Source organism: Columba livia, chromosome 1 (genome assembly GCF_036013475.1).
Source record: "Columba livia isolate bColLiv1 breed racing homer chromosome 1, bColLiv1.pat.W.v2, whole genome shotgun sequence".
In the NCBI taxonomy this organism is placed as follows: Eukaryota; Metazoa; Chordata; class Aves; order Columbiformes; family Columbidae; genus Columba; species Columba livia.
Genome location: NC_088602.1, coordinates 112,996,460 through 113,021,617, shown reverse-complemented (window position 1 = coordinate 113,021,617; position 25,158 = coordinate 112,996,460). Strand labels below are relative to the sequence as shown.

General features: G+C 40.9%; 1 protein-coding gene across 7 annotated transcripts in view; it reads left to right on the top strand.

Annotated features, from left to right (window-relative positions):
- The window catches only part of SHROOM2 (shroom family member 2), a 125,589-nt gene extending 113,969 nt beyond the window's left edge, over positions 1-11,620 (top strand). For all 7 annotated transcript variants that reach the window (XM_065073552.1, XM_065073546.1, XM_065073557.1 and 4 more), the window contains 2 exons: positions 3,745-4,017; positions 8,768-11,620. In XM_065073552.1, the coding sequence (XP_064929624.1) occupies positions 3,745-4,017; positions 8,768-9,034 (540 nt within the window). In that variant the 3' untranslated portion in view covers positions 9,035-11,620. The remainder of the gene's footprint in view (positions 1-3,744; positions 4,018-8,767) is intronic.
- The last annotated feature ends 13,538 nt before the right edge of the window (positions 11,621-25,158 follow it).

Sequence of the window (25,158 nt, the reverse complement as noted above, 5' to 3'; positions counted from 1 at the left end):
CACTCCCATTCGATATGAGCTGCAGCACCGGGGCCTGGCCTGTCTGCAGCAGGGGAGCTGCCCTTACCCCCTCGCCAGAGGGCCACTGAATCCAGCAGCTGTACTACTTAGACAAATTGAGGATTTCACTACATTTGGAATAATTTGGTTTTATCTAGTGCCACACATGATGGTCACATTCATCATTTTTGCCAGAATTAGTTTCCCCCTCATTAATTATGGAGCTTATGTATGGGGGGTGGGGTGTTAAAATTAAGCCTTTCTTGTTTGCCCAACAAACTAAATACTAAAGCTTTTATAAGCAAAAGTGCCATTTATTTGTGCTGGTGTCTGTTAACAGGAAAATCATGTCCACCCTTCACATATTCCTCCCTCCATCTCCCCCCAGCTCCAGGATGCACCACTAATCATATGAGATAAGAAGTATTTAATGAAGAGCTCTTAGCAGAGCTCCCCTATCTTCTTCTCTGAATATACATATTGTCGTAGCCACACACACTTTGCTGCTTCCTTCTCTCCCTGTTCCCCCACAAGCACTAGGATATGAGCACTCAGTTCAGTGGGTTTTCATCTTGGATCTTGTCAGAAAATGTGTAAGATTCACAGTAAGTGGGTCAAGGCATTTTTATAAAACAACCAGAATATATAACTTGGCGTAGCTCTGCATACTTGGCAACAGTTTAACAAAGGATCATTAAGGACCCGAGTGCTTTAATAGCACACTTTACGACTTCAATTATTTTAGAGGAGGCATACACCCAGAACATGTTCCTTGATTCCTAGAAATTGGTAATTTCTGTTATGAGATATCTTAATTGCAGTCCACTGTGAAATGATTGAATATTTGTCGTTCTCTGCTCTGCAAACCAGAAATGTGTGGTGGTTACTTTTGTTTTGGTTTTTTTTTGTTGTTCTTTTATTTTATTTTTTGTTTTGGTTTGGTTTTTCTTTTGAAATAAGTGTGGGAATTTCATATAGAGACTTTTTTTCTTTTTCTTTTTCTTTTTTTTTTTCTTTAATTTGAGATCATCCCCTCTATTCCCAGCTAGCAGGAGTGGAATGTGTGTGTCTCATATACAGAATTTAATGTAAGTTTACCACAATTATAAAACAACAGATGTTGAAGACACTGCAGGACTAGTTTTTGTAGTAAGGAAAAATCTGTGTGTGGCTGAGTAGGACCTGTGCCCTTTGCCTTTAGGAAAATTTCAGCAACTCCTGAAGAGCGTAAAAATAATTTAAGAATACCAAGTTTCTTCTGCTTCTGGGCCTTGAACTTCATATGTAATGGGGTGATGAGCGGAGAGCAGATTAATTTACATGAAGCACGCCGAGCAGTGAAACACCTAAGCAGGACTCTGCTAAGCTGCTTTCTGTGTTGCTAGTCAGACCAGCAGGAATTACTGGAAAAAGATAAGATTTTATTGTTTTCTTGTTTACTCGTACAGAATTCACAGCTATAAATTATTCATCTGACAGTTTCAAGATATAGGTTGGAGCTCTTCTGGTTCAGTGGATATAATACAGGTTTTCTGCTTGTTAGCAAAAGCCTGTAGTGAGCTCACAGTTTCTGCATCCAAAGCAATCAGTGATCACAGAATCATCATAGAACCATGGAGTAGTTTGGGTTGGAAGTGACCTTGAAAGCTCATCTAGTCCAACCCCCTGCAATGAGCAGGGACATCTTCAACTAGATCAGGTTGCTCAGAGTCCCGTCCAGCCTGGCCTGGAATAATCCAGCTCTTAATAGATACAACAGTCTTAAAGAGGGGTGAGTACTTACGGCCTTCTCACCTGCCAAAACAGCCTTTTAAAGGCTAGCTTCAGCTGCTTGGGGACAGCTAAATAGGAAACTAGTGGGAAAATTGCTTTTTTGGTTGTTTTTTAAAGAAGCAAGCCTTATGAGTGAGCTAATCTGGATTGTCACACCAGATTGGTAGACACTGAGCACTCATATGGATTTTTTTTCATTTGAGAAAGTCATAGCACAGATGCAGAAGGGAAAAACTCAAGATAGTAATATAAAGCATAACAGTATCATGTTGTGTTTCAGTCAGTGAAACAGCAGTGTTGTGCATGTGCATGTCGAGGGAAATGAGAGTGTAGCACTGTGACCTACATAATCCAAATCAAACTGCATTTGCATTGAGAGAAGTGGGGGGAAAAATCAAATCCTGCAGATTAATCAGTCAGTAAAGCAGGCATCTGTAGAACTGCTTACTACCTTAATCTTTTGGGCACCCAGACTAAGAGATGACCCAAATCCAGATTAACCTGGCCTGAGTATATTAAATCAAAAAGGAGAAAAACAGTTCAGATGATCTATGTGTTGAATTTCTACCTTCAAAAAGGCTGTTAAATTTTCAGGGTGTAATTGCTTCCTGTTAAGATGGCAGATGTTTTTAGTTGTTGTTAGTTTTTTTTGTTCCCAAAGCAAATTGGCAATGACTGTTCAGTGTTGCCTGAGAGTGGTAGCTGCCATCAGTATGTTTCTTAGTAATCATGAAGGCTTGTAATCAAATGTGCATTTAGAAATCAGAGTTCCTAAAGAATGTCATGAGTAATTTAAAAAAAAAAATGAAGGGGTACTGTGAAATAATGACTATTTTAAAGGATGTAATTTTCATTTAGAAATTGAACGAAGAGATGTATATTTAGAGAATGCTTTGGAAGATTTTCTCACCTGAAATTAGCTGGATACTAAATAGGCATCTACATTTAAAATAAAGAGGCATTTTCTAGGGTGTGATTTACCTTATGTTAGGGTAGAAGACCAGCTGAACTGACTTCCCCAACTTGTGCGCACAAAAAAGCTAATGGACACGTAAGAAACAAGCCCTCTTGCCCAAATGCAGGGAGGTGGCCCAGCTAGAAGGATGAAACACAGGTCACTGAGGGAAGAGATCTAGGTTCTTAGTCTGGCTCTGCTGCTGATGCACCTGATGTGCTTCATCTAAGCCAGGGCATATACATCTCATGCAGTGGGGGATTATAGTAGAGAAACCCTGACAAAATGCTGGTGAGGTGACATATTTGCTTGGCATAGGACAGTGACAGCTGAAGATGCTTGTTTGGTCTTTTGGTAGAGCCACTTTGCACAGCTTCACACAGGGCTGGTTTGTGCAATGCAGTAGATTTTGTTCTCGGTTCTGTGCCACAGGGATTATGATTTCCCTGCAGAAATGTTGTAAGGCAGTGTTAACGCTAAGATTTTCTGCGAGTGGAAAGACTGCTATTGGAGGGATGTTAATGTTATGCAGAAAGGAAGAAAAAGCTAGGCAGTGCCCTAGTTTCAACTGCATCATGTGGAAAATACAGGATTGTTTTCCTGGTACTGTTTATCTTCTGAAGTGTAGCTCTTCAGAAAGGTATTATGGACCTGGTATTCAGAGAGAAAAGAATGTGCTGTGCTTTATGCTGCTCCATAGCAGGCTTTGAAGCTGTTTAGAGAAGAAGCAGGAATGCTTTCTGGGGCAGGGTTAAGTCCTTCATCTTTTGTCACAAAGGTAAATTGCTTTAACACAGGTCTCAAGCCGAGCATCATGGACCTACATCCTGAACCTTTGAATTCAGAGGTGTAGACCTTAGACATACACTTAGACATATATTTATTTGTAATGCATTCTTTGTCAAAGCCACATGGGAGTTTCAATGTATTAAAACACTAGGTTTCTCACGTGACTTTCAGAAGCAGGGAAAGATGCAGTAATACTAATAAATTCTCATCCCCTTTATTTTCCACAGCAAGAACTTATTGACAGCATTAGTAGGAAGCTGCAGGTTCTGAGGGAAGCACGGGAGACGCTTCTGGAAGACATCCAAGCAAACAATATACTGGGAGAGGAGGTAGAGGCCATCGTGAAAGAAGTCTGCAAATCAAATGAGTTTGACAAGTTCAAGATGTTTATCGGCGACCTTGACAAAGTGGTCAACCTCCTGCTGTCACTGTCAGGTCGTCTGGCCCGAGTGGAAAATGCCCTTAATAACCTGGATGAAAATACCTCTCCAGAAGAACGGGTGAGAAAGACCAGTAATAATATCACTGCATTTAGTGACCCTGATGTTTCGGGGGGATTTTGCCTGGTTTTGTTTATCTGAATTGCACAGCTCAAGATGAGCAGTAGTGAATGGATAAATCTCATAAGGTCATTTTCTTTAGATTTCTTAAAGCTTTTCTCTTTGCCTTGCTTTTGCTTGAAATGCTAAAACTACAAGTGGCTTGGTAAGAAAAAGTGGTGGGTTTGAGTGCAGCATAGTGGAAAACAGACTTCTTAGCAAAAGTTTTAAAAAGTGGAACTGCTGGGAAGAGTAGAAAAAGGAGGCAAAAATACTCTAACAGTTCAACAGTTCAGTATGGGAAAAGGGGTGTCACTTTGTGCTGTAATGCAGAAAGCTTACAGACTTCTTTAGATTCAACAAGGATCTTGATTAAAAATCTATAAAGTTGTTAAAAAAAAATGTTTCTCATCTACTTCAGCTTCCTCCACAATGCCTGACAAGGACAAGAGCAAGAAATGACAGAAGGAAGAAGGCATTGCAAAAAGAATTTTTCAATAGCAAACATGTTTTACTCAACCAGAATAGCCCAGAGGTGATGTGGAGGAATCCCAGTAGATGTGAAAATGTCAGGAGTATTTGAGGTGCTCTTACCCCTTGGATCCCACCTCTGCTGGCAGCACTTTGTTTAGCTCCAGATCCCATCAGGCATTAGCTGGGAAGCAGATATCTAGTGATACAGATATGCACCAAAGGAGAGATGTAGACATGTGTGAAACTTAAAGGCTAAAATAAGTAGAGAGGGTGACAGGCAGGTACATGTCAATTGAGTATAGCTTCTGCAGTTAAATGAATTTGAAGTGGAATTTTTGGCTTGTAGCTGGGAACTGAAATGCCAGCAGTCCACCTGAGTGTTGTAGCAGAATTTTTTCCATGGGCTGTAGGTCACGTTGTGTTTCTTGAACGTGCTCCTTTGTTTCACCAATAAGAACCGGTAAGTGCTGGAACTAGTTTGAAGCGTGTTTTTGCTGTTTGGCCCTGGCTGCTGCCAAACATACTTGTTTAATGGCTGTCCAGACCCCTTTCTGACTGAGGCAAAGGGAAGGTATTTGACAGCTTATTAGAGGGCAGATCAAAGCTTCTGAAATTTAAAGAAATTTAATCCTTCTTTAGACTTTTTTTTTTTTTTTTTGAAACGTGGTTGCAGTTGCCTAAAGGGCTCAATGATGGGTGTGTGAGCTGAGGAAAGAGCTACCAGATTATCCGAGCATATTGGAAACACCATGTGAGAGCTGTGATAAAAATAGCTTATTACCTAGGCGTGGAAAAGGAAGAAGTTGAGTAGGTGGTGGAGTAAGGGCAGTCAGAAATTGTCTGTGTGCTCTGCTGTCAAATTTAGACAGAAATCCAAATCCCTAATATATTCTAATCCCCATTCATCTTCTCATGCACTGACACCAACATTTTGCCATAGTAATATATCTAAATGGGAGTACATCTAAAAGTGTCGATCAGAGATACTTTTCAGATGGATCGAGTCATCAGGTACTTTGACTATAAATACAATGCATGTAGCATTACAATACATGTGCATGTATTTGAATTTAGACTGGTGTGTGTGGCATTTTTGTTGTCCTTTGGTATTTTTATACTAATGTACCATATAAACAAAACAGAGATTACTTCCCCCCACCCTGGGGATCATAGCCCTAGTGATCACTGATTATTTTTTTTTTAATTTTTTATTTTTTTTTAAGCTGATGTTATCTTATAAACACTGGTGTATTAGTTTTGCACTTTCCAGGAACCACCAACATCTCAGCAGGCTTTCTAAATAAACAGTCTGTCAGCAGGCAAGTAATCACTGCTGAATTAATATTTTGACTATTAGATGGTCTGTCATAGGTCTCTTTTGCCACAAAGAACAGTATCAAGTATTTCAACTTTAGCTTATGAAAGGGGCTTCATCTGAAATAGCCACCAGCCCCCTTCCTTCCACACAGTGAGACCAGTGTCTTCTTGTGGCTTTCCTTATCAGTCCAAGCCAGAGTGTTTTGAGAACCCTAAGGCACTGTCCCAGCAGTCCACAGATGTGATCAGGTGCCCAGACCCACAATACCTGGTATTACAAGTGTAGGGATGAGCACCAGGGATAGTAATTTAGGAACTGGATTCTGGGAAGTCAAATATATGGAAGGAGTTTCTCTTCATAGAATCATAGAACCATGGAATCATTTTGTTTGGAAGAGACCCTTAAGATCATTGAGTCCAACCATAACCTAACTCAGGCACTAAACCATGTCCCTAAGAACCTCATCTATATGTCTTTTAAACCCCCCCAGGGATGGTGACTCCAATGTTTCACTGAGCAGCCTGGTCCAATGAGTCACAACTTTCTCCATGAAGAAATTGTTCCTAATATCCAATCTGAACCTCCCCTGGCACAACTTGAGGCCATTTCTGTGGTTCAAAGGAGGGAACAGTTCTTGAGAGAGACTCTCAATATAAGGAGCCAAAGATTGTTCCGTCCAAGGAGCTTCAGATGGCCCGTGTTTGGCTGGGGCTTCAAAGCAATGCTAACTCGGAAAAAAAAAATAAATCCTTCTGTCCTCTGTTTGGCTTTGGTTGGTTGAAAACAGTCAAGTGGAACTATCTGACATCGTTTACATTTTTAGGCCTGGTAAGCCATTCATCCATTGCTCAAAGAACCTCCTCAAGAATTATGTCTTGAGCTTGCTACAGTGTTTTTCTTTCTACCCTTCAAAACAGGGTTTGTGGTGTCACTCATCTTTGACAGAGGTAAAAGCCAATTCAGGAGGTATCTCATTTGCCTTCTGCCTTTCTGCATCCCACTTCTCTGAGGTATTCCCTAAACCTCCAAAAGGGCAGAGATGCTAAGGTGTCATGCAAAGTTCATACAAATGTAGTGTCTACTTTCCTTGATGAAGGACTAAACATTTGATTGGTCTTGTGTCTGTTGGCAATTATAGCAAATGCATCAAAAAACAGGTATTTCATCCCAAGATTAGGCAGGTAACTCTACAACTGAGCCATCAGCTGGTTGATATATGCCCTCTTGTGTTCATAGAATTCTAATTCTTCTGCTGCTGCTCGGTGTAGACACAAGCTGCAGGGCTGCCCTGGGGAGCAGCCTAGCCATGCTCCTGAGTTTGGGCTTGGCTGCTGGTTCCCCTGGTGAATTTAGGAGGGCAGTACTTCCCTCTACTTCCAGCAGATAGGTCTGCTTTCAACTTGCTGTGGGATTTTTGACCTGCGAAACACTAAAAGGAAGACTGAAATTTGTTTTTTCTAATAATGTGTGATTTCTGTGACTTGTCTTCCATAGGTGTCTTGAACCCCCAGTTAACCTAGGCTGTGTATTTTAAGTACATTGAGATCGCAAGTCTGAAAGTGTTTCACCCCCTGAGCTTTGTGTTGTCTATAGAAGAATCACAGAATCACAGAATCGACTGGGTTGGAAGAGACCTCAGAGATCATCGAGTCCAACCCTTGGACTCGAGAGACGCAGCACAGGATACGTGTGCAACTCTGACAGACAGATCTGTTAAAGCTTGCCGATCTGTATCCCCCTTTGTCTCATACTTCCATCTTGAAAATGTTTTGTAGTTTAGAAAACCACTTTTCTGTAAATCCTTTAGGCTTATTATAGCGTGTATGATTTAACACAAAGTCCAAATGAAAAAAAATGGACACATTTATTTGAACAGACTGTGGTTTATTTGAAGACATAGGTTCTCAAAGAAAATTAATCTCTGAAGCAAAGCTACAAGTTATGGAGTGGTACCTCTTAGGGGCACTTTTTAATTAAGTTCAGAAGTCTGTATTGGAATTCTTGACGTTCAAGTAGGCCAGCTGTGCTCTGTCGCTGGCAAAAGGCGATCGCTTCTAGGCAGACATCTGAAATAGGTCAGATTCATAATGCTCCTGTTTCTTTCCAAATACAGCTAAAGGAGCATAGCTGAGCGATTCAGGTGTGGCTGTCTGCTGTGTAGGCACACAAAGTTGGGTGAGATGTACCTCAGCCTTCATGCTTGTACATATGTGTGAATGGCATATGGCTTTGTGTGTTCTCCATTCAGCCTTCCTTTATCCTATTTTCTCTCTTGTTGAGGGCACAAAGCAGGAAGTTACAGCCCTTTTGGGAAGATTATGCTTTTTTTCCTTCCTTCCTTCTTATTGTCTTGCTCCAGCTCTTGCTCTTGTCTTAAGACCACACAACTTCATGTCTCATGGAGAAGCTGTGCAGATTGCAGCAGTACTGCAAAATACCACAGTGTCGTAGGATCATGTGTCCTAACACAAAAGGAGCTGTGTAAGAACAAATCACTCCATTAATTAGTGTGTTTCTGGGTTCTCTGACCACATCTGTTTCAGTGTGGAAGTTCAGTGCTGTGTATTGAAGATGCAAGACATTGCTGAGTGAAGTCTTAATTTGTAGAACTTGGATGTTTCTCAAAGTCAACTGTATTTTATAAACCTATTTTGAACTCTTGCATAGTAAAGTAGTCTTTGAAGTTCTTGTTGTTGAGGCCAATAGAAATTAATAGTGCATCTTTCATTGATTCACTCCATTTTATTCCTGTTCGTTAATGCATTTTATTAGAATAAACTTCAAGCAGCAATCTTATTCCACCTCTCTAAGTATTCAGAAAAGTCTGTCTTTGCAGATAAAACAGATTTGAGACACTGAAGCTGTTGTCCCAACCTGGTGAACCCAGTGACTATTTAACTGTTTTTCTTTTCTCCTAAGCGAACATTGGTGGAGAAGCAGAAGCTGCTGACCCAGCAACATGAAGATGCAAAAGAACTGAAGGAAAACCTGGATCGTCGAGAGCGCATTGTCTTTGACATTTTGGCGAACTACTTGAGTGAGGAGAACTTAGCAGACTATGAGCACTTTGTAAAAATGAAGTCGGCCCTCATCATTGAGCAGCGAGAGCTTGAGGACAAGATCAAGCTGGGGGAAGAGCAGCTGAAGTGTCTGACCGACAGTCTCCAACCAGAACGGCTCAAATAAGGGGACTGTGTTTGACCAAGGATGTGAAAAACGGGAAAGAAAGAAGGGATGGGGGAGTTTCCAAGAATACGAATGAGTATCTTGGCTTGTCTGAGTGTCCAGTAGAGAAACAAGTGTACAAGAGAAGAATAACTCTCTCAACAGCAATAATGCTCTCTTTCATTTCTTTGGGATGATGCATTTAATTTTTTAGAACACATTTTTATTGCTGGACTCTACAGCTGTTTCTCATTGCTTAACTTACAGACACCTCCACAGGAAAGAACAGACTCTTAACCTTTCTGCTCAGTAAGTTGAAAGTCTGTGGCAGTTGTGCATGCAAACAACGTTTCTTAGAATAGGTTGTACACTTTCTTTATGTTCAGATGCTGTACAGACTGCTGGGAAACCCAACAGCAATTTATGAATTCACACAAATTTAGAAGCTCTAAATTTAGTGGCTTTTTAATTTTTTTTTTTAAGACACATTAAACAGGGGAAGCATGCATCTTATAGCTAATATATTCAGATTGCTGAAATGTAGTGTCACTCTGATCCTGTGGCATCAGACACTTTTTTGTAGTATTGTATATAGGATGGCACTTTCCCTCTCAGAAAATAACTTTATAATCAGTCTCCGTTAAACAATTCTTAAACCAGCTCGCAAATCACCTAATGGCTACCTTGCTGAAGATTTTTATTTTTAAAACTATTTTTCAAGACATAGTTCTACACCTTCTTACTGCAGCGCAAGTGATTTTCTTTACCAAGTTGTACTTGATTTAAGAAACAGACTGGAAGGACTGTGCTGATTTTGTTCAAAACATTTCTCATCTAAATTATTTAGAGAGCATGTTTGCTCTTCCTTGTACTTTTTATGCATGTTTTTATTCTTCTTCCCCAAAACCACTACACTTTATGAAAATAAATGTAGGCTAAGGACACTGCTTCTGTATTTCTTCTGATTGCTCACCAATGTGATGGTCTTATATAGACAGTTAATTTATACTGCAGTTGACCTACATAATGCTGTTCGTTCTTTTGTCTTTCTCAGACTACCAAATGCAATATAAACAACTTCTGCCATGTAAATATTGTGCATTACTTGGAGCAACTCTGCTTTGTAACTGTGAACATAAGTGGGTTTTGTTTGTTTGTTTTTTCCATTGCGCAATGATAAATGAGAGGATGGTAGTTCACAGTATCAGATTACTGGTTGTGTTCTAGGAATGCTGCCATTTACTTATAACAGATTATTTCCAATAGCTCTAAAAAGAAGTGCTAACTCATGTTTTAGCACAGTAAACCGTTACACTGACTTGCTCAGATACCTACAGAGAAATTCTGTAGTGTCTAAAGGTCAATTTCTATTTTAAGATAAAGTTTTGCAGGCAAAGGATGGATGACCTCGTGTCTATGGCATTTACATTGTAGTACGGAAAACATCTCATCATAGACAAACAGGTTGCCCAACAAGAAGCCATTTTTGAGGTGCATGTGAATGCCAGTCTGTAGCTAAGCAGGTTGAAAAAGACAAGTAATTAGGGTGTTAAAAAGAGAGAGAAGATAATTTTTCTCACTATTCCTGCAGCAGCAGCAGCATTCACAAAAGATTTTCTGTCCTTCTTACCTGAATGCTCTTTTGCAGTGAGAGAACCAGAGAGGTGCTGATCGGTGAATTCGTTGTGAGTTGGGGAACTGGGGAGCAAAAGTCTTGTTGACCCAGTTTCTTTACAGACAGGTGCAAATGTTAAAAGGACCGTTGCCTCTCCTTATAGTGCACTGCTGTGTATACCTGGACCAAATCTTTAATGCAATTATGTTGATGTGTATCAGCTGAGGTCAAATGGAGCTTCCATTTTACCAGGCCTACAGCTGACCTTAGTTTCTTCCTCCCAGTTCAGAAATGTAGTGTCTGGCATCTCACAGTTATTTGCTGCTATGTTCCTAGGACAAGTGATCCCTTTGTCCTTAAACTTATCCCTTAACCACAACAAACCCCAAACTAAACAATTCCCAAATAAATTATGCTTGTCTTTTAGCTTGGAGAAAAGTGTGCATTGTTTTATCTGTGGCATTTTAAAGATTTTACATATTGTGGTTACTCTGAAATGTGTATGTGAAATGTGAATAATAATATAATTACAATGTGTTTGTATACAGTACTTTGATTTAGATCTTTCTGATAAAAGGTAGCAATATTGTGAATGCTATATGTATTATCCTTTTCACACAACAGTTGTGTAGACACCGTTCTCTCTTTTTTCTCTTTTTTTTAAAACTGTTGAAAATCTCTCACCCTGGGAACCTGAAGGTGGGTGCCTCCCAATGTTATATGTAAATCTGTAAATAGCTATACTGTCTCTTTTCAAAAAAAATCTGGTGCTAATGTTTTGCCTTTGGCATCCTCGGGATGGCTGTTCCCTCACCTTATGTTCTCAATTCTAGATCTCCTTGTATAGTGAAAGATTTCCCCTGTGTTTCTCCAGCGGTTTGGATCCTGCAGCCCAGAGTGAAAATACAGTTTTCCTGCCTGACACTTGCCGCTTACCTACTGACAAATGGTATTGCTTGACTTTGAGAAAATAAACTGTATATTTCAATGTAGAGTTAGTTTTTGTCTGCAGTTTTAACCATCAAAACCTCCTGTTCTGCTGTGCAGTGTTAGCCTGTCAGCAGTGTGGGTGTCTTTTAAAGGCCGGGCCAGTTGGTTGTCTGATGGTCTGGAGTAACTGGCTGTCTTTTCACAGACCATTTAACATCTTGACTAACTGATCATTCTCAAGCTCCCAGTGTAAGTAAGTACCAGAAATATGTTCATGTCTATTCCGTATCTTAAGTGTGTGAGTATGAGAGGACACAAAGGAAGATGTATTACAAGGTGGATAAAATAAATCAGTTTATTGTGATTTATGGAGTATGTATCAGGGAAGGAGTTCAGATTTTTTTACTTGGGCTATTACAATGTTTTGGTTTCATCTTCATCCTGTGTTTAGAATGATACTTCATATGGGAATATCTAAAGTTACTGATTCTCAAGACTTTTTCAAGAACAGATCACTGAGTGCTCCATCTCCAACAGACTTCCACAGAAACTGTTTAATTTCACCTTCTTGGAGGCTTCTCCGATTAACTGCAGAATCTTCTGCCTTATTGGGAAACAGTCTTAGGTGTGCACAGATTTGTAGTGAAAGTGACCAGAGATAATGTTTTATGGCTTGATAAATCATCCTGGAAGTTAAATGTCTGCAAAGGTCTTTATTGTAGAAACCGCCTGGGAAAAGGAAGTTAGGGAAGGAAAAATACTTGAGTATTTGCAGGATTTTTCTAAAATTCTAACTGCTTTTCACCCCTTCTCTCCCTCTGCATATACATGGACGCTCCTCTTTGTGCTGCTTTCCTGGGCACTTGGCAAAATCCAGGATGGCAGCTAGAGGGAAATAACAGTCTAGTTCTTACATACTGTTGGAATTGGGAAAAAGTGCTTTTCTTTAAACTGAGATCATGCTCTTTATTTTCTGGTTTGAGGTATTTGAGGCACTCAGATTTCAAAGGTGTCAACGTTTCATGGTGTTCTTTCCTACTGAAGCTCTATAGATTAATTCTGGTCTACCTAATTGTCTCAGTTTTTACAGCCAAATGAATCTGTTAGTAATCCAGTAGCTACCAAGGCATTATGATAGGTACACAGTAGAATAGGAAGTCCTATTTTAATGGTGTCCTGTCACTTATTGCAGAAGGTTATGGGTTTTTTCCTAATTAGGGGCTTCAGGTGTGGGGTTTTTTTACTTGCTTTTTCTATATACTTGGGTGGAACCTGCCCACGGAGTAGATGTTATGAAAATTAATAATTACATCTTGAAAGCACTAGACTGTATATTGCCAATTGTCTGCAGTGGTAAACTGGTCATCACATTCACTTACCACAGTTTGAGTCTGTAACTGAACTAATTATAATGGTCCGCAAACTTTGAGATGGGTTACCCATATGGTTTAGCAGCTCATCTCTGAAATGCTGGGTTGCATTCTCTCTACCTACTGTTTTGATAGTGTTTCTATGAATAAAGTTGTTCCATTTGAAGTAAGTTAACTTAATTGTGATTTGAGATGCCTCAGGAGAAAATCTGAATTGAAGTAAATTCATTGTAGTTCAAGTGGCAGAAGGTAATTTCTCTCCCCAACTACAACTGCACATCTACAAGCAGAGCAGGTACGATCTTCTCAAGAAGCCAGCTGCTGCCGTGGGTGGGATACCAAGAATACCTGGGCTGCTAATGTGGTGGTTTCTGGCATCTCTTCTGGGATGGTACAGGACAAGGAGTTCTGTGCATCTCCTGCTTACTAGGTGTGAGTTGTTAACCTAAAATATGATGGTACTACTAGAGAAGAACCAGATTCCAACCACATCCCTACTGCTGTTGAAATATTTTCATTTGCTGTTTGTGATTGCCTGTCTTGACGTGGGGAAAAATTTAATTAAAGCAATTAGATTTGTGACAGAGGAGCTGAAGATTTATATACAAGGTGTTGAAAGATAGCATACTTCTTTTCAATAACCTAAATCTCTATGAATGCTACACATTACAGGTGAGAATACTCAGGAGTCCTAGATTTATTTTCACGTATTTTGACGGAGTTAGTGAAAGGGTTTTCTTAAGCAAATACTAAGGTGCAACTATGTTAACTAGACCTTACTCATTCCAAGCAACTTCCCTAAGAATAGGCAATATTAACTCTGAAAAAGCTGCTGTGTGACATGCATTACCACGAGCTCTTAGTTTGCTGCTGTTCCTTGTGATAGCATCATTTGTAGCCTCCTGATGGAGAGCATATTCTGTAAACCAGGTGATGGATGTAAACTTACCAGAGTTCTACTAAAATGTTATTTTGGTAGAGCTGTAAAGTCAAAAACCCTGAGAGGAATTAACAAAATCCTCCTGATGAAGATTGTTTCAAGCGTTTAGTTTCAACATCTGTTTCACTTCCCAGCTGTCTTCTCTTCATAAAGTGTTTGTTACTGGTAAATTAGGCTTGTGTCTTTTCTAGCAGCCTCAGAGAAATAGAAATACAATGAGTAATTGCAGACTAAATAATAAGCAATGGGAGATGAGATTATTTATCTCAGTATCTGAATAGGGAAGTATGAGCCTGGTGAGCACCATTCATAGCCACTCCCAGGAGATACAGCCTCAGCGGCTTTCACATGCAGGTACAGTTCCTCCACAGATAAAAAGGGAGATAAAACTGATGATTGAAGTGGCCAGCGCTGACCTGAAAGGGGTGGAGCAGGTCAAGTTCTTTTTATTAGCAATGGGGTGATATAGATCTCAAGGAAGTGAAAACTAAGAAAATCTGGAAGGATCAGTGCCCTGAAGGAAGAAAAACTAAACCGGCAATAAACTGCATCAGGGCTGTGAATTTCCTGCTTTTCTCTTTCTCCATACGTGATACAGCAAAGCCATACTGTCTCCATATGCTGGGGCGGGCATTTTTAATTACTGTAGTGTATTAAAAAAAACCAAAACAACAACTTAAGGCATCTTTGAACTTACACTTAAGGGGAACAACTTGGAATTTCAGATTCTCAGGTGTCACCGTGTGAGGAGATCATCATGCTGTTAAATGCATTCAGTAATGATGCAGCTTTTTTGCTTTGGGAGATACCTGCACTAACGAGCACTCAGCATGGAGGAAGAAGTCATCCTTTTGCCTCAGTCATCCTAAGTTCTCTAAACAACCCAGTAATGAGCTGGCTTGTTCTCTGGGGTTTTGCTTGCTCTTGAGTTTGCTTTTGGTTGAGGGCAGAGCAATATCCAATTCCTGCTTGATCTGCACCACCATCGTTCAGAAAGCCAGAAACAAAGCAGGCCTAAATATTCAGCCAATGCATTTGGGTTTCAAAAGGGAACAGAGGATCTTGAGTTTCTGTTCCTAGGACTGCTTGCATAGTTCATGGTAGGCAATCAGTGAATTAGGAAATGGAAATAGTCCAGGGAGAAGAAGGGTGCCCAGAATCTGCCCCACTGCCCTCTTAACCCTCCACATACAGAATATAGAATCACAGAATTGTTTTGGTTGGAAGAGACCCTCGTGATCGTTGGGTCCAACCATTAACCTAACACTGATGCTAAACCATGTCCCTAACAACCTCATCTATGCTGCATTAAAAATCTGGAGGGAGGAGAGGATTAAGAAACAAATATTAAATCTGCCCATTTTAGAAGATTTTGACTAAAAGGAAAATATCTTAGTAATGAGGCTCTGAACCCAAACTTAAAGTGCTGGCTAATTGCAGTATCTATGTGCAAAGGCTGCTGAGAGTACAGCTGCACATGCACATTTCTCCTGCTTTTTTCTACACTGAGGTGCTGGGTTGCAGACAGTGATATCAATATCTGTATTGAAGTCCAGCTCTTCAGTGTGTATGGAGTGCTAGGTCTGGATTACCATTTAGGTACATAGCTGGTGGAGCCTAATTGGCCTTGATTCCCTCTATAGGCAAGCTGAGATAAAGTTTTGAAAAGAGCTTGGTTCAACTTGAGTATCTCTCCCTTCCATACCTCCTCCTCTTTCTCTAGGAAGACAAACCTCCTAATGTAGGCATTAAAATCAAAAGTGGAATTAATCCATGCCTTAGGTGCCTAACAGTCCTGAATTCTAAAAGCCCAAGTATTGCAGTACACACAATTAGTTGTAGGTCTATTTCTCTACTGCCAGCACATGCTGAATCCTTTTGATTTGAATGTAGACTATATGCCTCTGAGGTTTGAGATCAAGGGATTCTTACAAAACTCTGCTCAGTCACTCTCTTCTCCAAATCCTCTATGTGTGTTTGAATTTATTTATAGTTCAAGAAGTAAACAAAATAGTCTTTCTTCTTATTTTTACTGCGATGAGGAGAAAAAGAACCAGGTGAGTAAACTGTTATCACACTGGTTTTGCAAAAGGTGGAGTTATTTAGACCAGCATTTTTACATGAAGGGCAGTTCCACCGCACAAAGAAGAGAGATGATTACAAAAGAGGCACAGTGGTAATGGTCACCACTTGCACAGCAAACAATGAGGAGGAAGGTTGTATAGACCAAGTCTGATAATCTGAGTGTGTTCAAACAAATTTCTGTTTCATACGGTGACATGCAAAACAATTAATCGAGCAAGTGGTGGAGATCACACGGACAGGGTGATGGAATATAGACCAGAAAGCAAGGACCCTCAAAAACTGCTTGGGATCACAGTGAATGAACAGCTCATACAGATTCTGTGTTCTAGGAAAAAGGTTGGAACAGTATCGTGGAAGAGAGGGGGAACATGGGGAAAGTAGTATCTTGCTATGCATTATTACTGAAAACTTTCTAAACTTCCTAAAATATCATGTCTAATTCTACCATCCATATCCAATCAAAAAATGCTGAAAAACTGGAAAACGTGAAAAAAAGACTTATCTAAATTATTAGAGGGTAGAGAGACTATCAAAACTGTGATTTAAAGATTGCTATGTGTGTGCTACCCAGCACCATATGCAAAATGAGACTCATTTAGCAGAGAAAGTCCTATCAAGAACCAGTGAGCACAAGACAGACACATGAAAATGAAATTCAGGTGCAATTGTTCAGAGGAGGAGTACAGTACTGTTGTCATGAGCGGTGAGGGAAGTGTGCAGTGTGGAGGTTGGGTGTGAAGTCTCTGGGAGTCACGAAACTCAGAATGAAAATTTTATGGTCTCCATAAACCCACCTTTCGTGTTTGAAGTTCTTACATTAAATGGTCATGTACCAGGGTGTGACTACTTTGGTAAATATTTATCTTGCCAATGGTTTTATAACTGGGGTCTTAAAGGAACAGAGGTAGTTATAATACGTGGCTTTTGTAGACTGACAGGTCAGGAAAATAGGTGGGAATTTGCAAGTCCTCAGCTTGCAAACTGGGCTTGAGTGCTCCAGGCTGCACGTCTCAAATGACCTTTCTTCTTCCATTACAGACCCTCTCCACACATGCACCTACAGGAATTGCCACAAACTCTTCCGTATACTAATTTGGTTAGTTATTAAGTTTGCTTTTGTTTTTCCTCATATTTTCTGAGATAAAATATTTTTTGTGGCCGAGCCTCCTACCAGTGCTCCTGTACTGACAAACTTAGGTGTCCATAAAAACATTTCCTGGGGCCAACATAAAGTTGGTCTCACTTCACCAGCCCCTTCCAGGTGGCTGACCCCCCTTTTTGAGACTGTCTTTCGTGTGTGCTGGAGCACACATCATTGGAGGATTGATGGCCTGACATTTCCTTTGCCTTGTAATTCATAAGCTGGCTACATCGTGCTTTCAAGGGAAAGCAGGGGCAGTTTGACGCCTCTTTCCCCCCAGTGCCCAAGTAAAGGACAGACTGGTGCAAGGATTAAGAAGTAGACCTGACTTACGTTTAAGACAATGTTGCTGCAATAAAATGCTTTTGAAAAGCATCTGGCCTTCACATATTTAAGGAACATGCCCTGTCTGGAGGTCTGGAGCTCTTTATGGAACTGCATCCTTCTGCTCCCCACCAGCACCCTGCTTTTGATAAGAAGATAGTTCATAAAAAATCTATTTTGCTTTCTGCAGAATCCTATTTTATTTGTTCTGTCTTGCCAGAACATTTGTATCTACTTCTTACTGCATCAATCTCAACAGGGTATCAATCAGTTGAAAGATCACAGTCATTGTTCAGCTATGACCAGGAAGTGGGGTAAGGGTACAGAAACCCTTTTAGGGTGGCAACAAGGATCTCAAAGATCTCATAGCCAAAGTCATGGCCGTGATCAGCTAATGAGCAACCAGTGATTCATATGTTTCTCCTAAAGCAGAACTTTAATAGTGCCTCATGATTTGTGCAGGAATTTGCTTTGTAAAGCTTTAAAACCGCCATGATATGTCACCAGCTAAAATATTCTATTGATATTTTGCTGTTGTTCCCTTTAAAGGGAATTTGATTTTCTTGTGACTTCTACCAGCCGTTATAAGAACAAGCTGCTACGGCAGCTCCGATGAACTGAAAAAAGCCTGGCCTTGTAACACTGCGGTGCTCTTGCAGTGCAGAAACGCTTCCAGGGCGGAGAGAAACCGGAGCGTGACATGTCGATAACATCCTCCCATCAGGTGGTCTTTTCCACTACCTCTAAAATGTCAACACGTCTCAGGAAAATGTCTTTGTTAAGCTTTGAGTGACCTACTTTTGGGTATCTGGGAATAACCAGAAGGATACCCAAACCACAAGAGCGCATCTAATTTTAGCAGCCTTTCATTTTGTGTATGTGAGTTTTTGTGTTCTGTATCTCCAGGAAAAAACATCAGTTTCTTGCTGAGCCAAAGACAAATTTTGTTCAGTTTAAATCAGCCCCATGTTGAGTCATGGTCACAGTGAAATAATCTCTCTTGAAATTATTGAGTCTGTAATTGTCATCTCAGTTTTCCTTCAAAAACTAGTCCTGAGCCCACTCCAAAGGTTGCTAGTCTCTGAAGAAAATGTCTGAACAACCCATGCTGGAGATAACCTGGGTGACTGTGTTCTGTTTGCTTCCATTTCCCCTTTGTTTTTAATTGACTGATAGTAAAAGTGTAGACTTCTTCACAGGAAGTTTCTGTTAGTCTTCTAGTTCAGTAATAAGGGAAATCCAGGAAAAGTTAAGAACAAAAAAAAAGTTGTAAGCATGTCAGCAGGGTGTTTGAGGACAGTACTGGTGACACTGATGGTGGACTAAAGATCTCTGGCATGGTTTGGATAGAGAAAGCACTAAACAAGTATTTGACCATTGATTTTAGTGCTGTGCAAGACTGTTCGGAAGGAGGCAAGTCCAGACATGGGTGAATTACAGGCTTCCCAGCTTCTAATATCTAAATTGGACATTGAACACCATCTCTCTTGCTAGGAGGGACAACATATGATGTCAGGGTCCACGGGAGTGTTAGACTAAAACGTGTTTCAATTCCTTCCACGCTGGACAGAAAAAAATACAAACAGAACTAACATAGAGGACAATAAGGACTGAGCATTTTGGACACTCATTTGGGACTTCACAAAATAGAGGAGAAATCAAAGACAGCAAAATGCAATGACATGATGGAAGTAGCACAACGAAACTATTACCGAATTCCCTGGAGCCAGAGAACCCCGCAACTGATGGGGATCAGCCATAAGGGCTGGCTTCCATGAATGGAGTGAATGTAGTCTGGGACTGTGTTGAGTATCTGATGATGATGTGTAGTGTTTCCCTGTGGCATCCATTGAGCTTGGCAGCAGGTGCCTGTCTTCAGAGGCAAGCCTTGGGCAGTCCAGCCACTACACGCTCCCAGCCTTCACCAGGCATGGCAGGACAAAGAGTGACAACCACTTTAAAAGCAAAAGTCACGCTGCTGAACAACTGAGCCCTTTGCCATGCTATGACAAGACCACCCCTGCCCCAGGATCATGTTTAGCAACACAGGGAGCATCATGCTGTGGAGCATCCATCCCACCACTGCTGGCCACCACCAGAGGAACAGGAGCATATCCACTTGGAGGACTCCCAACCCCCTTGCCTGGAAGCTTCCTTCCTCCTTCCTAAGGCATGGGAAATGGAGTGCAAGGGGTTTAACCTGTTCAAAAGCATTTAGGCATTTGTTATTGCAACAACTGTGGAGTTTATCTGTGCAGTTGCTCAATGCGCAGCTGATGGCATTAGCCTCAACAGTGGGACAATGATTGCAACAAGGTCATCATGCACCCTTTGAAAACCCATTTGCATCCTTTAAGTGTCCAGTTTTCCAACGTCATTTAACATAGTGTTGATAACCTATTTGTGATATGGTTTTGAAGAGGCGTGGGCAAAACAGGCAGAGGGTCTGTTGCTGCTGGGCTGTGAAGCATTGTCCTGTGAGTTGTGTCATTTGGTAGAGTTGTTTGTCTCATCTCTGAATTTCCCAGGTTTCAAAGGACAACTTAATTTGGCCATAAAGCTATACAGTTAGGTGTTTAAGCAAATATTTTTCTCAGATTCAGGCTGTTGGTTTAGAGGCCCACACTTGGGTTCAGTGTTGGATTTGAAGAGGTGTTGTTCTGACAATCTGCTGAGGACAAGCGGCAACAAAGAGTAAGGATGCAACTACTCTAATCCACAGTTCACCGATCACAGAGGGACCAGCTGCATGCAGGGATGCTGCTGTGTTTCCTGAGAGAAGTAACCTTTGTCTCAAAACAAAAAGCAAGAAAGTGCTTGTACCTGAGCCTCCGAGCTGGTTATGGGGCTCTGTCTGCAGCCTATTTGGTACCACTTATTGGGCTATGTGTCTTGCACAGCATCTTGATTTCAGACTGGCGTCTTCAGCGTGGCAAAGGAAGGCAAAAATAACTTGAAACAAATATTTCCTGTTCTGTGGTATTTAACAATGAAATTGTAAACCACAGAAAGGACTGGGCTTGATCTAAAGGTCTTTGAAGTCAGCAGAACTGTTACCACTGATTTCAATGTGCTTTGGGTCAAGGCCACAGGAGGAAAAAAGCAAATGTTTTCTGCCCAAAAAAAGTATTAACCATTGGCATTCAAAGAACAATAAAGTCTGATGTGTAGAATGTGTTCCTTTAAACATGGCAGTCAGAAATTGATTTAATTTCCATCTACTTCCTAATAATTTGTCACTAATACACTGGCAAAGAACACACTTATAGAAGACATTATCATACGCTGAGAAGAAAAAACACTTAGTACTGTCATTTGCAGCCTATAATGCTTCCATTCCATTCTATTTGTATTGTACTGTATTGTATTTTGCACTGATGTAGTGGTGCTTATGCTGCTGGTTATGTTATCACAGACTAAGTGCTGTATATTTTCAGTTGATTAAAATTCACTGCACTGATAGTCTTTGACAAATATATCAAAATTACTATTTTTCTGTACAATTTACTCTTTAAAATATCACATTTTTTTTCTTTGTGACTGAGAAGAAATAGGTCAGAGATACAGAATTTGGGGGCGCAAACAACTTGTTCTGAGAGTAGTACAGGGGATGACACTCCTATTCCTTGCATGCAGCAGCTTCATATGTAAAATCAGCAATTCAGTTTGCATGCAAATATTGTCTCATACAGTTATCAAACCAAGAAAAGGAACCTATCTCCCAGCTGCCTACTGCCCAAGGACGCTGTCCTTCTGGATCAGCAGACCCAGCACCATGTAAAAAGGCTGTACTAATGTAACACATAGAATCATAGAAGCATTTTGGTTGGGAGAGACCCTTGAGATCATTGGGTGCAACTGTTAAACAAACACTGGGACTAAGAACTTCATCTATGCATCTTTTAAACACCTTTAGGTACTCCACCACTTCCCTGGGCAGCCTGTTCCAATGCCTGACAACCCTTTCCATGAATATATGTTTCCTAATATCCAATCTAAACCTCCCCTGGTGCAACTTGTGGCCATTTCCTCTCATCCTGTCACTTGCTACTTGGGAGAAGAGACCAACCCCTTCCATGCTACAACCTCCTTTCAGGTAGTTGTAGACAGTGATCAGGTCTCCCCTCAGCCTCCTTTTCTCCAGGCTGAACATGACAACATGCCCCTTGGGGTCTCTATGTGTTGGGGCTTTCTGTCATGCAACAGCAAAGCCTGAGCAGGTGAGTTCACCTGTGCAACAAATTGACACCATCTATCCTGTGACCAGCCACAGAGGAAATCCCACCCTGGCGAGCTGCAGAAGAAGACAGGACCATGTTGCCACGGCCAGGCTGTGTAACCTGTGGGTGAAACCAGTGAATCAGCATCAGCTGGAAGATGCAGCAAGAGAGGAGGGGAGCTGGATCAAAGGCAATGCAGAAAATTAAAGGATATGGATTAAGGCTATTTTGCAGAACTTCTTTAGTGGTGGCAATGACCAGCCATGGTGTGTGTTATAGGTGAGAGGGTTTTTTCGATGAGGGCTTCTCACTTCAGAATACTTCCATGAAATAAACTTCCTGTTATTTCAACAGTAGTTGTGGAAATGTCCTTCCACTGTAGCAGCCAGTGCATCATTTGGAGATTAGCATAGGTCATTCTAGGTTTCAAACAGGAGGAACCAGAATGGAGTTAAGAATTCTCTTACCATTTGTAAAAAACATTATTTACATTCATGGGAAAACCACAAAGCAAGGCAAACGTAACATAATAATAATAAAATGTGTTGTTTTCTTTTTTCTTTCTTTTTTTTTTTTAAAGCATCAGTGATAGCAAACATGGTACTGTTTGTACTGAAGTATGGGCACTGCCAACCACAGTCCAGCAAGATAACAGTTCGGCTTGAGTTTACTCCTTGGAAAACCTCCTCCTTTTCCCATATGTTTCTTCCCACTGCAGAGCTGCATAAATTGAGTTGCATAAATACAGGAGGAAAATTCCAACAAAGAAGAAAGGGTTATGAAGTCACTTCATTGTCTTTCAGGTGAGAATTCAGTGTTCTTCAGGCTGTGGGGCTGGGACATTGTGCTGGTCTTAAGCTGGAAAATCATGGAATCGCAAAGGCAGATTTTCTGAGCGTCTTACAGAAAGCTGAATTTTCCATGGAAGTTATACAGATAACTTTGTTGAGTGTCTTAGAACAATTAGAAAAAAAATACATATGGTAAAGCTTTCATATTTTTATAATATGTTAATGATTAACTGACTTCCTACATCTTTGTTGACTTAGTGGGAGAGTGACAAGGAACTGTGAGGTACCTATTTGGTAGCATAACAAGTCGGACAATTTGCACGGGCATTTTTTTCCACCTCTCTTACGGAACTTGCTTCATTCAGCTGACACTGCTTCAAAGCCTTAGGCAGCTCTCACGCAGACACAAGTAAGTCTCCTTTTTCTTTATATCACTTATTTTATGAAGTGATGATAGAGAACAGATGGAGAGAAATTGAAATATTTATTTGTTTCCTGTAAATAATGTTTTCTCAAGCGGGAACTGAAGAACTAAGTTTTCAAGCATTAAATCATAGGGATATTGCTAAGAAATTATCTTCTTAATTGCTATGTTGCTCTTTTTTTTTTTTAAACTCACTTTCTGCTGCGAGGCTTAGATCGAACAAAAGATTTGGTTAATAAGCCATGTCCAGTGTAGACCAATAAAGCAGTATCTCAGGCTATAAAACTTTGCAAAAGCAGGATTTGAATGTAAATGTCAAAATGCATACGGTGCCTGGCAACATCTAAAGCAAAAATATTTGCTTGGTGTGAAATAACTGGAAATAGATGAATTCCTGCTTACACAGGCTGGGAAAAATAACTCTCTGCATATTTTATACAGGAGGAGTTTATCACGAGCTTTCTCTTCAAGGTGGTTACAGATTGCAGTAGAATTGCTAAAGCAAAATGTCTTTCAACAGGCAGACAGGCTGCAGGCAGGGGGACTCATACTTTGCTCCTCTGTAGTTACAGTTTTAAGTGTATTTTATTTTAGCTGCACTGTCACTGACAAAGAAACAAGCATTGTCTCCCATCCTTTTGGAAAGCTGTCCCAACATCTACAAAAGAAAACCTCATCAGGAGGTTGCTGTGTGCAGGTTGCGTGCTCCAGTCCTCCCATCCCGTGGGCACTGCCGGCACAGGCAACGCTCGTTCCTCCTGACCAGGTGCCCGGGCAGCACGTCCAGGCTGATGCTCCGGGGGTTTCAGGTGTTCCTCATCTCTCCCACAGGCACCAAAGCAGCACTAGCTCCCGTTCTTTTGGCTGGAAGGCACCACCTCCTGGGTGACATCTTCCCATGCACCAAGCCTGTGTTCAGTGCCCTCATCTTCCTAGTCATGCGTGAGGTCTCAGGGGCCTGGGTGGCGTTGCCTTAGTCACAGTTGTGGGTCCTTAGTGCCCATTTGTCTGTGCCAAACACCCAGAGTAGGCAAGCTTTTGGGCTTCCCTCTGCTTTCTGAAGCTTCCTGAGAGGATTCCATCTCAACAGTGTATCTGCCTAGGTTTTTCAGGGGCTGTCATTCCTGGCATGTCCCTGAACTGTTCTACTTGCACTCTAAATGGAGCTCCCTTTAAGGCGGAGGCAAAATGATCTGTAGAAACTATGATGATATGGGGTCGCCAGGGTCCTGAGTGAAGCCTACTGTCATCGCCCTGCCTACAAGCCTGCAACATTTCCTTATTTAACATGAGGCTAAGGTGGGCCCAACCACAGAAATTTAAATTGGGGCCTAAAACACCAGTGAGGAGTATATAAAAATTGACAGTTTCTCTTCATCCTACAATCAAAGCAAATCAAACAAAATATTTTCCTGAAAGGGGCAAAGAACTTTTACACAGCTAAATTTTAATATCGTCTTACTCGATGGAACAGGCATGAGGGTTGCTTTGGTTTACTCATTTTGAAACACAATGAGAAAGTGGAAGCAGCAGAGTTCATAACATTGGATATTGGCGTTTGGGAGGAAGGGGGTACATAAGGTGTCTTAAATCTGGCGATACACTATAACAACTTATAAGACTTTGTGCCCTACTAGTTTGTCTTTTCTAATTGAAGATTACTATGTTAGTGACAGCTGAAATCTAGACATGAGACATCAGGGTTCAAAACTGCATGAATGTCAGGGAGACTGTGTTCAAGGAAGGGGTCATAAATGTAGCTAACTTTGTATCTAGGATAACAGGAGCCGAAGAATTGCTACACTGAGTGTTTGTTTAAATATTGAAGAAGCTAGGAATGCTGCAACTCTTGTGGCAGGGACCACAGCAAGAAGATAACTTTAGAGATACAGCCACAATTCAAACAGAGCTGTGCTGAAACAGTGATGACAGAAGGATAAAAAACATTTCTTAAATTCTCTTCTAGACACATCCAAACTCAAAGGATCTAGAGCATTAGTACAGTCTTTGAGTATCATATAAAGGATCATGCAATTTGGTTAAGCCTTTCACAAATTCACATGACCAGCCCCAGCTCCGTCTCACACTTCCCTGCAGCTTCTTTCTGTGTCCAAGATCTTCTGTTCCAGGTGTTGATGACTGATCCATCCAGCTCTGCCTGGTGCTGCAGGTCCCAGAAGGGCAGAGATACTGCAGAGGGGATGCTGCTGCTCCTGGGGAATTTATTACATAGCACATGCCAACCTCTGTTAAATGGCAAATTCCCTCCATGCTCCTGAAAGCTGATGCCATATGGCCCTCAAAC